The sequence below is a fragment of the Macaca thibetana genome, chromosome 4 (assembly GCF_024542745.1).
Source record: "Macaca thibetana thibetana isolate TM-01 chromosome 4, ASM2454274v1, whole genome shotgun sequence".
Taxonomy (NCBI): domain Eukaryota; kingdom Metazoa; phylum Chordata; class Mammalia; order Primates; family Cercopithecidae; genus Macaca; species Macaca thibetana.
In genome coordinates, this window is record NC_065581.1 from 146,722,312 (window position 1) to 146,735,716 (window position 13,405).

Genomic DNA, 13,405 nt, shown 5'->3' on the forward strand with positions numbered 1-13,405 from the left:
AAAAGCACGGAGTAGGGCAACTATGGTTTACAATAATCTATTGTTATATTTTAAAATAGCTAGAAGAAAATAATTTGAATGTTTCTAGCATAAAGAAAAGAAAATTTTTAAGATGATGGACATCCCAATAACACTGATTTGATCTTTACAAATTATATGAATGTATTAAATTATCACATATATGCCCAAAATATGTACCTCTATTATGTATCAATAAAAAATAAAAAATTAAATAAAAAGGCTGAGGCAGGTCCTGCAGGTGCTAAAAGTTGGAGGCTGTCAGCTAAGTACATTCCTCGTGGCTGAATATCAAGGTCTTTCTTGAAGGGAGATCAGAGAGACACACTCCAAGGTCACCTCACAGATCAATTCCTCCACTGTCTCATCTCTCCAATCTTAAACTTCAGCACCCTCCTCTCCCACCCTAACATCGTATCTTTCCAACTTTTACTCCCTTACTCTCGTTATATTTGCTTTTCAATTGCAAAAGTTCCACTCCTTTATTCCCATGACCTTCTCTCCACATTTCAGCTTTGTCTTAACTGCTTTTTCCAGATAGGCTACACCCAGTTTCCCATCACTTCATCTATTCTTTCACCAATATCCTTAACATTCTTTGCCCCTTTTTCCCATTTGAGTGCCCACACTGCAAAACCCTATTTATCTATCTGCCTTCTTTCTTCCTACACTCAAACTGCTAGTTACAGCTAAAGAAAACCATACACCACCGCAGATTAATGTCACATGGTTTCCAGTCTTAGCTGAACCCTAAACACTATACAGAAATCCTATAGTTAGGTATTTCCTTCTCATATGGCATCTGAAAAAAAAATTCCAGTTTTTATTTCACAGCATGTTGAAGAGCATGGTGGAAAAGGCATGGGCTTTGGAGTTACATGTATCAGATTTGAATTCTAGCTCTTTACTTCCGGTGTGACCTTCCCTAACTTCTCTTTGGTCTTTTTTCCCCATCTGTAAAATGGAGGTATTACTAACTACTTAACATAAAATAGGTAACTGGTTTAGTGAGAAGTCTCAAATCACTGGAAGTATATGCTCAAATTTTTTTCTCTCCCAATAACACTGCCAACTGTATGCTGTTGAAAATCCCCTTTTCCACTGAGTACATCTCAATCCAATTCCCTAACATTTTGAACATTTTCAGCTTTCAACAGTCTTCTTCTCCACCAAGGCAGGTCAGATAGGAGGCTGTGTGTGGGTTTGTGTGTGAAGGCATGATCTGCTTTCTTGAATCCACACTTCCTTCTACTTACTGTCCAGTGTCTGAAAAAGCACGAAGGCAGGCAAGGAAGACTTTGTATCCTTACGCACTGTCCAGGTTGCTGTCCCATTTCACTATAAATGATCTTGTTTCTTTTCCTAGGCTCAGGATGACCAGGTGGTTACCATAAGTTCCATTGACAAAGATGTCAGTCCTAAGCAGTTCCTGAAAGCATTGATGGTCCTTTGGAAGACTTTATCTGTTGGCGGAATTCTATCCCTCCCACACCCACTTCCTATCCCAAGGACTGCTTCAGTGGTTCATATCATACCTTCTTTCTTATTGGTTATTGCAACCCAACTCTGGAGTCAAAGGTACAGGTGAGATTCATTTTCTGTACCTCCCAGGAATCAGGGACTTAAGATGAGTGCCCTTGTCCTCTTGGCCTCACCATACCACCTAGCTACTTCTCCCTAATTTTCCTTCCTTTATTTTGGTAGCACTGGGCAGGAAATCACAGCCTAGAATGAAGGCTTCTGTGAACCTGGCTCCCAAAAATTTGGTAAATATTTGTCAAGAGTGTACTATTTCACCATAATTCCTGGACTAATTAGTAACCCCAAAGGGCCAGGAAAAGATACCAGTCACTATTTTATTCTGATACATGTATATAAATTACCATATACAACTGACCTGGCCTATACCAATGAATGTTATTTTTTCTTGGTGAGCTATAACACAGTTACATTTCTAAATTGTATGTTTGTCTCTATTACCAATATAGGATGTACACACACACTGTTCTAACTATTTTACAAAGATTAACACGTTTAAACCCCACAGCAATCCTGTGAGGTAGTTATTATAATCCCCAATTTGCAGGTAAGGGAACTAAGGCACAGACAGGTTAAGTAACCTATTTGTTTTCCATTCACCTATTTGAATTCTACCTGCCAGGGATCCATTTAAGATATTCAAATCCATCTTCGAAAGAAAGAATGTTTTTTTTTGTTTTTTTTTAAATGATACATGATTTTTGGGATTACAACAATCCATAAAAAATTGGATAACTTGTCACCTTTGTGATCTGGAAGAGGTTGTAAAGCATGGTCCTTGATACACACTTGATATATAAGAATTATCTAGTCCTTGGAATCGTTTAGAATTCATTCATAAATCTTTTTCTATGTAGTAGCAATAGTTCTTTAGGAACTACTTCAATTGTTATTGGTTGGTTTACTTTTCCTACAGATTGTTTGGTTCTTTTGCTATTTTATATATTTTGTATTTTTGTAAATATAAAGTTTTCTTGAGCTTACCTCATATTATGCATGGGGTTTCCTTCTAATTTTATTTATTTTTTAGAGACAGGATTTTGCTCTGTCACCCAGGCTTGAGTGTGGTGGCACAATCATAGCTCACTACAGCCTCCAACTCCTGGGCTTAAGGGATTCTCCCACCTTGGTCTCCCAAAGCATTGGATTACAGGCATGAGTGACTGCGCCTAACTCTTCTAATTTTAAAATATCACTTTTATCCATTGTCATATCCCTCTTCAGTTCTGTAGTTGATGTTTGCACAATCTGACAAATTTGAATCAGAAAAACACATATAAGATAGCTCACATAAGATAGTAAGATAATCATAGTAAGATAATCAGTTCAAAGATTTACATACAAATTTAAGAATTATAAATGCAACATTTATTTTTCACTTTTCAATAATGTCTTTTTCTGAAATGAAACATTTCAAACAAATAGTTTAATATAGTTTAGTATTTAATACGGCATTTTTAGTACTATTTTCTTTTGTGATCCAGTTTATATTCTTTAGAAGTCCCCTCCCAAAACATTAAATATCCTAATTTCATCTGAGCAATTATACTTATACACACACACACAGAGTCACTATTTTCTTTATTATTTTATTTATTTATTTATTTATTTATTTATTTATTTATTTATGAGACGGAGTCTCGCTCTGTCGCCCCCGCTGGAGTGCAGTGGCCGGATCTCAGCTCACTGCAAGCTCCGCCTCCCGGGTTTACGCCATTCTCCTGCCTCAGCCTCCCTAGTAGCTGGGACTACAGGCGCCCGCCACCTCGCCCGGCTAGTTTTTTGTATTTTTTAGTAGAGACGGGGTTTCACCGTGTTGACCAGGATGGTCTCGATCTCCTGACCTCGTGATCTGCCCGTCTCGGCCTCCCAAAATGCTGGGATTACAGGCTTGAGCCACCGCGCCCGGCCAGAGTCACTATTTTCATTACTTATATTATCTCTGCACAGTAGAACAACTGCGAAGACTGAGGTTTATTGAGGTTCAACGACAAATGTCTTTGCTTGTAAAATTCTCCTTGTAGTCCTAACACACTGTCACAACAAAACAAAAATAGGCAGTTTACCACATGGGGTTTAGTAATGGTTAGGTAGTCCTTAGGTTCTCCAACTTGTGTTATGATAAATTTTAATCATTCTGAAAACCATGGCTGTATCATCCCATGTACATATCATCCATGTATCATGGATGTGGGGGGAAGCATTAGTTAAGTATATACTCAGAATTCATATGATTAAAAGAAATAGATAGTTACTTTATCTACATAATATTCCCACTTAGTATTTCAATTAATTTTAATTGCATTAGCCCTCTATCCTCCCAAGTTTAATTACTAGGGACACAAAAATTTTATCTTTGATGCCAAGTGCCAAAAGAGCAACTTGTTTTTACTGTTTGCTTTTACTCTGTAATAGATATTGAAATATTTTAGATTCTTTCACCTTAGATTGTACTTTCCTTGTGTAGTAGCATGCCCTTTATATTGATAAAAAGATGTAGAAAACCTGAGTAAACGATTTTCCTTAAATACTGTTTAGAGTTAGCAAATTGGCAGTTTTGAAATAATAATTGTATTTTAAACTCGCAAAAGCCAAGATATTTCTGTAAAATTTTATACACTTCTTAGAACTGCATCACAAATGAATTTCAAAAATTCTGCTCCTGAGACTGTGGTAACTACAAAGCATGAAAAAAAAAAATGTATACTTTACATAGTGCTATATAGCTTCTGCTAATTTTCTTTTTGGGACTTAAAAAATCTACCCCCTCAAGTGTTAGATAAAAAAGCTAATGCACATTTAAATCAGAAAAAGGAACCAATCACACTCGTCTTTCATGTTTCTGTATCTTTTTATCATCAGAAACAGCTGACCCTTGGCCAACATTACATGATTTGGAGAAATAATTGGAAGTCTACCACAGGGAGACTAAATGTAAAACTCCAATCAGATAAATTACAACACGGATGTGGTAAGTTATAGAACACACACCCAAATGTGATTTAACTTCCAAGAATTTTAAGTAGTATTTCCCAATTAAAGTGTCTTTAAGGAAAAATGCAAATATGGGGCCTTTGTTAGCAAGATTCCAGAACAGGAAAAGCGGAACTCAAAGACTCTCTGGTTAAGTGACCTGCGTTCTGGCTTACCTCTGAGTGATGGGCCTACTGCAGAGCCCGCCTCCCACCACAGTGCTGGCCCAGAATTTATTACGCGAACTAGTTTGTAACTAAACGTTGGAAGCATCACCATATTGCCAGTGAGAAGTAAGATTTAAAAATAAAACGATGCTGTCCCTTTTCGCTCTTCCTTAGGACGTCTCCTCCTGCACTAAGGGTTCAGGTGAAGGGTGGAAACCGGCCAAGAAGAGGAAGAACGTGAACCAGTAGGGGGCAAAGAGGAAAGGACTCCCTTTACAGACTTTGGTGCCATTTTTACTTTCTGGTTGCTAATCTGAAAGGTTGTGCGATTACAATGACGACCCCTCTCCCCCTAGGGTCCTAATTACCTCCGGGCCTTTTCCCGTGCACATCCCTGTGTTATATTCTGGTGCCTGTGTTGCCCCCACGCCCCCATTAGTAAAGGAAAACCACCCCTTTTCTGCCCCTAAAGTGATCTATAAACGAAGGAATACAGATGAGGATTTAAATCCCAATCCTAATTCCAAGAGAGGCTGGAAGTCCCCTCAGCCGCTCCCTGGCTTGGCCCCTTCATCTCGAGCTGTGGTGACGCCAGGGGCAGGTCTTCCACGTGTCTTTACAGAGGTGCCAGGAGGGAGGGCGTGAGGGATTACCGAAGGGAGGGGAGAGTATCGCAAAATAGGCCAAGTCGCTGCCCTGTACTCAACTCGCAGGGCGGGAGGATGGAGACGGAGGGATGCGGCGGGAGGGCGGGACAGCCCAGTCGCCGCCAAGTAGGAGAAGCGGAGTCGGGGGAGCCCACCGACCCGCCCGCCGCAGTCCCCGCCCTGCGCCGCGCCGCGCACGCCTGAAGTCATCGCCTGAGGCCCCGCCCCCTCGCGGCCCCAGCCCCGGCTCTGGCTCAGCCGGCGGTGGGGGCGGAGAGAACCCGCAGCTGCAACTTCGCCTGGAGCCTTTGAGCCTGGGCTCAGCCGGGGATCTAACAGCCGTCATCGCTGAGTCGCCGCTTCCCCGGCGCGGGCCTCAGCCCAGCCGGTTTGGCCATGGCAGCCGCTGCCACTGCGGCGAATCTGGCCCCTGCGCTCCCGGCCCGTAGCTGAACAGCCGTTAACCAGCCATCCCGCCTTTCCTCCTGCCCGTGCCGCCGAGGCCCAGGCTCCGCGCAAGTTTCCGCCACCGAAGAAGCAGGAGGACGGACGTGAGGAGTCGGGCGTCCCCGGCCCACCCGGCCCTCTCGCCCGCGATGTGGGGGCGCTTTCTGGCTCCGGAGGCCAGCGGCCGGGATAGCCCCGGCGGAGCCCGCAGCTTCCCTGCCGGTAAGGAACGGGACAGCGCCCCGGCTGGGGTGGGGGTCACGGCCGACCGCGGCGCCTCGGGACCTCGCCGCCGCTCCCCTCCCGCCTCCGGCCTGTCTTCCCCCGGCCGCCTCCCCGACGTCGCCGCGCGCCCAGTGTCCTCCCCGCTGCCAGCACCCGGGCTGATATCTGGCTTGCCGCGTCCCAGGCGCATTAGCTCCGCATCCCTCGTCCCCGCCGCTCCTCCTTGGGCTGCAGCCCCAGCGCCCCCAACTTCCAGCTCGCTTGGGCCCCCGCGGGTTGGGCTTTGTTGTCTGCCCGGCTTTTTCCTTTCACTCGTGGGGTGTGTGACCGGCGTGATAACGGGGCTTGCCCGTCGCTCGCTAGGACCCGGGCAGGAAGGTCGCTGCGACCGTGCTGCGGCGGCGGCTCGGGCGCGTCTCGGAGGGGCCGCAGTTCCGTGCCCTCCAGGCTTCTGGGAGGCGCGGGCTGGGGTTGGCTGTGCCCACGCCCGCAGCCGCTACTTTTAGGGCGCGTTTAGGGGAGGGAGAATGCTGCCAGAGATGCGACCGCTATCAGCCCCCCCCCCCAAGGGAACTTCAGCCCCTCGGAATCAGCTACCCCCAAGGGAACTTAAGCCGGTCGGAGGAACCTGGTCGCCACCCCGCAGCCCCTCCGGCGTAAGGGGAGGGCGCGTCCTGCAGTAGCCAATGGACCATTGAGCAACCAGGTTGCGAATCCGTTTGGCTTTCCGTGGTCCCTTCAAGGAAAATTAGGGGTTTGCTGCATTCCGTGTCTGATGGGGGCTGTTTGTATCGGACAGCCATTTCGTGCTTGCGTCGCTCAGAAGTTATGTAGGAGCCACAAAATTAGGATAAATCTTCCCCTAACTTGGGATAAAAAATAAGTCTTGGGTTGCCTGTGATATGTTCTCTAACGATGATGGTCCTTCCAGGCACTTTTAATCTTAATTGAGTTTTGAGGCCTTTTGAGAAACTGAGTTATATGGACCTTCTATGCAGAAAAAACAATGCCATATATACATACGCAAAATTTTCCCTACAGTTTTAGCTGGTTCTGGGACTCCTGTTAAGTAACCTTGCTCCACACAGTGTTTGAGCTCGACTTGTGTAACTTAGAGATATTTTTGCATACATTTCCAAAGAGGTTATTTACAAAACAAAAAAAGCAGAAGCAGCATTTGGAAAGGGGTCTTTTGATGGTAATATTTTCTACTGTTTTTTAAAAAATCAGTCACTAACCGAGTCACTAATATCAGGCTATTGAAATTTCGAATAATGCAATTCTGTGATAGTTTAGATATTTGTGATGTGGTTTTTAAAAAGACATATATACATTTTAAAAAGCCAGAGTTAGAATTGAATCATTCACTTAAGTTTAGTCCTGAAACACTTTTAGAAATTTAATGTAGGTATGAATTTTATAAAAAGCAGTATTAAGTAGGGATTTTTTTTTTTCTAAATTGTGTGCTATTTGTCCTAAGGAGACAGTAGTTCAGAGGTTTCCCCAGTTTACAGATTATTCACAAATCCTGTCATCTAAGTAATTTAAGTGATTGAGAAGCTACTTCATTATCCCTAGGGGCTAGAAGGAGTGGTTTCAGTTTATCTGAAAATGTCAAAAGCCATCTGTAATGTCTTTAACCTATTAAAATTTATTCGTGATAATAGCAGCTTGTTTGGAGGTATATCACTGAGGCTTGGTGTCTATTTTTCATTGTTTTCTATGAAGAGAACATTTTAGTATTTAAAGTTGAGTAAGGAAGGACTTTGTTATGTTGCAGTCTCTAGAGAGACATTTGCTATGGCATAGAATAATAGTGGAAGAAGATACTTTGTAAATACTACCCAAATTGAAAAAATTTGGACAGTATAGCTGTACCAAAGCATGTATTTTATCTCAATTTGTCAGTAATAAACCATTGGCAAATCAGGACATGGCTTTGAAAAGTTTTTTTTCAGCTATATGCTGAAATAGTAATGTATTGTGTTTCTTCCCTTTTTGAGCAAACATAAATATTTAAAATTATCTTTGATAATTTTAAGTTTTAAAAAGTTCTACCTTAGATGAAAAACTTGTGTTGCTTCTTGTGCAAATGAACAGATGGTGAAGGTCAAGATAATGACCTCTGAGTTGATTCATGTAGGGATCTTTTGGAAGGAAATTTTTATTTTTGAAATGTTGTTCAGTATATCTTTTGAATAATTTGAGCAGTTATTCCAGCCCTAAAATTGGACTTGTCTGAAAACAAAGTGTGAAGGCAGGGATAAGTAAATAATTTCTGGTATTAAAGTGAGTTTATCTTAATATATGGATTAATTCAAGGTGTCCTGAAACTGGTTTGTTTGTTTATACAAATATGTAACTAGACTAAAGGAAAAGCCAAAGGTACTGTAGAACCACTTCCTAAAAATCAGAAGAAATTTTTTTTTAAAGAAATGGCAGTACAAAATAGGAATAATAAGTGTAGTTTGAAAAATACTGAACTTGAGCCTTCACTTAGGATTCAGTTTGATTTGGCTTTTCCCATTTTTCAGCTTTATGGAGTAACTGTTGTAAACCAAAAATAAAATGAGTATTTATCTGTTTATATTTTGAGACAGAGTTTCCCTCTGTTGCCCAGCCTGGAGTGCAGTGGTGCGATCTCGGATCACTGCAACTTCTGCCTCCCGGTTCCAAGCGATTCTCGTGCCTCAGCCTCCCAAATAGCTGGGATTACAGGCATGTGCCACCACACCCAGCTAATTTTTGTATTTTTAGTGGAGACAGGGTCTTACCATGTTGGCCATGCTGGTCTTGAACTCTTGGCCTCAAGTGATCCACTGGCCTCAGCCTTCCAAAGTGCTGGGATTACAGGCGTGAGTCACCCCGCCCAGCTAAAATGAGTGTTTTCGTAAGTTTTCTTACAAAGGTCAAATAAAAGCCTCTCTTTTTTATATTGGCAAGTGTGGTTAGAAAGGTAATTTAAAATAGAACAATGGGTATGTTTTTTATGCATTTGGTTGATTGCATTTGAGATTACCCTATTGTTCAGAATGTATACTGGTTTCAAATTGGGTGAAGGATAACCATATTTCCCATAAGCTTTTGAAATCTAGCATGATAGAGTGATACTTTGAGTACTTCCTAACACCTAATTGTGCTAAGTATGTTCCTTTTCATAAATAATTTTTTAAAAATAATAACTCAAGCCAGGCACGGTGGCTCATGCCTATAATCCCAGGATTTTGGGAGGCCAAGGTGGGCGGATCGCTTGAGGTCAGGAGTTCCAAACCAGCCTGGCCAACACGGTGAAACCCAGTCTCTACTAAAAATACAAAAATTAACTGGGCGTGGTGGTGTGCGCCTGTAATCCTAGCTACCCAGGAGGTTGAAGGCAGGAGAATCGCTTGAACCGGGAGGCCGAGGTTGCAGTGAGCTGAGATCATGTCACTGCACTCCAGCCTGGGTAACAGAGTGAGTCTCTGTCTCAAAAAACAAAAACAAAATCTTATATATTCAACTCCTAAAACATTTTGAGGTAGAGTATTATACTTTTATAGTGTGTGAAAATGAAATGTTACAGGAAACACTTGAGCTGAAAAAAAAGTCATTTGTTCATTGCTTTGAGCTTTATATTTACCTCTTAGTTGATGCATTGCCATAAGGTGTTTAGTGATGTCATAATGATAGTGGTAATAACTGGTATGGTTACAACAGGTAATATTGTTTTCTGCTGTGGTTCTGAATTAGATGGACTTCTAAGAGTACTGTAGTAACAATGAAACATAACTCTGGCCTAAACCCAGCTGGGCATGTTCTTTCATAATAGGTTTTGCGGGGGGGTAAGAGGTGAATCTTAACTTTAGTGATGACTTTTGTGAAATGAACTTGATTAATAATTGGAATTTGATCACTTACTGGCTTGAATGAAGCTGGTAAATTAATCTGAGGCCAAGTAATGGTGAGTTGATAAGCTCTATTGTCATGTTGTAATATTTATGTGTGTGAACAGAAAGGGTGGAGGGAGTCCTGATTTTTCTGACTGGATGGAATGTGTATTTATATACTTCGAAAAGATGATGAAGACAGTCTTCTGGATAGTATTTGCCTGAGTTGTAGCCTAATTAGTTTACATACACTTCACATTAAGAAAATGAAGAATGTGATCATCAGACACTTTTTAAGCCATATAATTTTTTTTTTTTTTTTTGAGACAGAGTCTCTGTCACCCAGGGGTTGACTGCACTGGAGTGCAGTGGTGCGATCTTGGCTTACAGCAGCCTCCATCTGCTGGGTTCAAGCGATTCTCCTGCCTCGGCCTCCCGAGTATCTGGGATTAGAGGCGTAAACCACCATACCTGGCTAATGTTTTGTATTTTTGTAGAGACGGGATTTCACCATGTTGACCAGGTTGGTCTTGAACTCCTGACCTCAAGTGATCCGCCTGCCTCAGCCTCCCAAAGTGCTGGGATTACAGCCATAAGCCACCGCACCCAGCCAATTTTTAAGCAATAACATGTTATTATTATTACTACTATAAAGATTTTCATATTTTACACCGGCAAAATAATGTTCTAAGAAGAGCAATTTATTGTGTAGGGTCATTTAAGGATGGGCATGATCAACATAAAAATAACATCAAATTACTTTACTTTTTTTTTTTTTTTGAGACAGAATCTTGTTCTGTCGCCCAGGGTGGAGTGCAGTGGTGCGATCTCGGCTCACTGCAACCTCTGCCTCCTGAGTTCAAGTGATTCTTCTGCTTCAGCCTCCCGAGTAGGTGAGACTACAGGCGTGCACCACCGTGCCCGGCTAATTTTCGTATTTTTAGTAGAGACAGAGTTTCACAATATTGGCCAGCCTGGTCTCGAACTCCTGACCTTGTTATCTGCCAGCCTTGGCCTCCCAAAGTGCTGGGATTACAGGCGTGAGCCACCGCACCTGGCCCCAAATTACTTTTCATATCAATATTTTGCTTTCTGTTTCCTTTAATTAAAAAAATGGTTACCTAGCATAGTGCTTGTTACCTTGGCATTAGAAATGTTTGTGAGTTATTCTTTAAATAAATATAGTATGCTAGACATTGTATTAGCCTCTGGGGATATATCATTGAACAAGAAAGATAAGGTTGTTGCTCTAAGGAGGCTTGTATTTTACTTTTAAAAACATTTTTTAGGTTTTTGTTTTTTGTTTTTTTGTTTCGTTTTTGAGACAGTGTCTTGCTCTGTCAGTCAGGCTGGAGTGCGGTGGTGCAATCATAGGTCTGTGCAGCCTTGACCTGCCAGAATCAAGCAGTCCTCTCACCTCAGCCTCTCAGGCTCAGCTGGGAATACAGGCATGTGCCATGACTGCTGGCTGATTTTTATATTTTTTGTAGAGATGAGGTCTCACTGTTACCCAGGCTTGTCTTGAACTTTTAGGCTCCAGTGATCTCCCGCCTGGGCCTTCCCAACTATTGGGATGACAGGCATGAGCCACCGTGCTACCTGGTAGTGGCTTGCATTTTAGAGGGGAGGATCAGTAAGTGAACAGATAATGAGATGATTCAGCTAGTGTTAAGTACTAAGAGGAAAAGAAGATTGGTGAGGTGGCAGGGGATGGGCAGAGCTCCTTGAGTGGCTGGTCAGGGAGGCCTCTGAGGAGGTAACATTGTTACCTGAATGATGAGAAGAAACCAGACATGAAGGGAGAAGTGTTCAGGTGGAGGGAAGAAAAAAATCTCCAAGGCAGAAATGAGTTTGAGAAGTTTGAAGAACTCCAGTGAGTCTGGAGCTTAGTGAGCAGGACTGTGAGGTGAGGAAGGCCTGATAATAACGTTGAGGGGTTGTAGGGAGTCTGGATTCTATTCCGTATGTCTGAAGATGCTGGAGAGTGACTTTATTCTTTCACTCCTGAGCACATTGAGTGCCTACTATGAGGCAGATACTATTCCCATGTATTGGAGACATGGAACAGATATTCCTTGTCCTGGGTGCTTACAGTCAGTCTTGGCTATTCTGTGGAAGAAGAAATTGTAGAGGAGTGGGGCAAGAACAGCAGTAGGGAAGACAGCTAATAGGCCATTGCAGTTATTAGGTGAGAGATGATGGCTTGAGTTAGAATGGTTAGATTGGATTTGGAGAGAAGAAAATGGATTTGGGATATACATGAGAAATCTTAAGGATTTACTGATGGTTTGGAGTTGTCAAGTAAGGGAAAGAGCAGTCAAAGATGACATCTTAATTTTGGCTTCTTTGATTATAATTGAGTGATGCCATTTCCTGAGATGGGGAAGGTTAGTGGGCAGAGGACAGTGGGGAGAGAGTATAAGGAAGATAAATGGAATCAAGAGTTCTTTTTTGGCCATGTGAAATTTGAGATCCTTTTGAGAAATTCAGGTGAGATGTTGAGTATGAAGTTGGGTATAAATGCTGGAGCTCAGTGGGGAGGTTGCTGGGTGAGAGACAGGAATTTGAGGATTACTTGGGTATAAATGGTGTTTAAAGGTCATGGGTCACACCGAGAGAATAGAGAAGACAGTAGAGGACTAAGCCCTGGGACACTACATTTTCTCTTCAGGCAGAGGAAGATGAGCTGTCCAAAGACACTGAGAAGGAGCAGCCAGGGAGGTAGGAGTAAAAGCAGAAGAATGAAGTGTTCTGGTAGACAGGAGTATGAAGGCAGTAGTGATCACCAGTCTCATGCTTCCAGGCAGCCATGTAAGATGAGTCCGAACAAAATGCATCAATGCATTTGGCCAGTTTCAGTGAGATACTTAAAAATTTGAAATTAGAGGTTATCTAATCCAGTGGAGCTGACTTTATTGCATAAGGATTGATACATAAGTGCTTAATAAATATTTGAATTGCTTTCTCTTTACCACTTATTAAGCTAGGGTGACCAGTTGTCTAGGTTTGCCTGAAGTTTCAGTTTTAAAAAACTAGGGGATGTGTGTCATAGGTTGCCTGGGACTGAAGGGTTTCCTGGGATTCCTTACATTGAACAGTGGCCAAGTCTTGACCAGAGTACTGTGTCTGCTCAGGGCATCTGAACCAGTGTTAACAGTGTTCTCACCCATCAGAATAGAAGATTCTCTCAATCAGGGAACCAGACTTTAGTACTGTATCTAGTTTTATTTCATGCTTATATTAACCTCTGTCTGATCTGAGAATCTACCTCAGAAAAGTAACTCTATCCCTACTTTTGCTTTTTTTCTCCTGCCATAAAGTGTTTAAAGACTTCATTAGGTAGTGCCAAATTAATTAAAGGTTGATAGGATTTTTAAGTTCCTTTAAAGAGAGAGTTAACATAAGATCAGAAACTGTTGTATGCTTTTCTACACTGTTAGTGTGACTTATTTGCTTTATTGATACTCCTTTTGAAAATAGTTTTTAGTATTAAAGTTTAGAGTTCTGAAATGAACTACAGTTT

General features: G+C 42.1%; 1 protein-coding gene across 9 annotated transcripts in view; it reads left to right on the forward strand.

The window, feature by feature from the left end:
* CEP85L (centrosomal protein 85 like) overlaps positions 1-13,405 on the forward strand; it is a 239,010-nt gene that overhangs the window by 52,269 nt on the left and 173,336 nt on the right. For 6 of the 9 annotated variants that reach the window (XM_050786400.1, XM_050786407.1, XM_050786402.1 and 3 more), the window contains 2 exons: positions 1,385-1,602; positions 4,420-4,528. In XM_050786400.1, the coding sequence (XP_050642357.1) occupies positions 4,447-4,528 (82 nt within the window). In that variant the 5' untranslated portion in view covers positions 1,385-1,602; positions 4,420-4,446. Of the gene's footprint in view, positions 1-1,384; positions 1,603-4,419; positions 4,529-4,871; positions 6,014-6,596; positions 9,957-13,405 lie in introns of those variants that run through there. The other 3 variants (XM_050786405.1, XM_050786408.1, XM_050786409.1) reach the window with 3 other exon arrangements.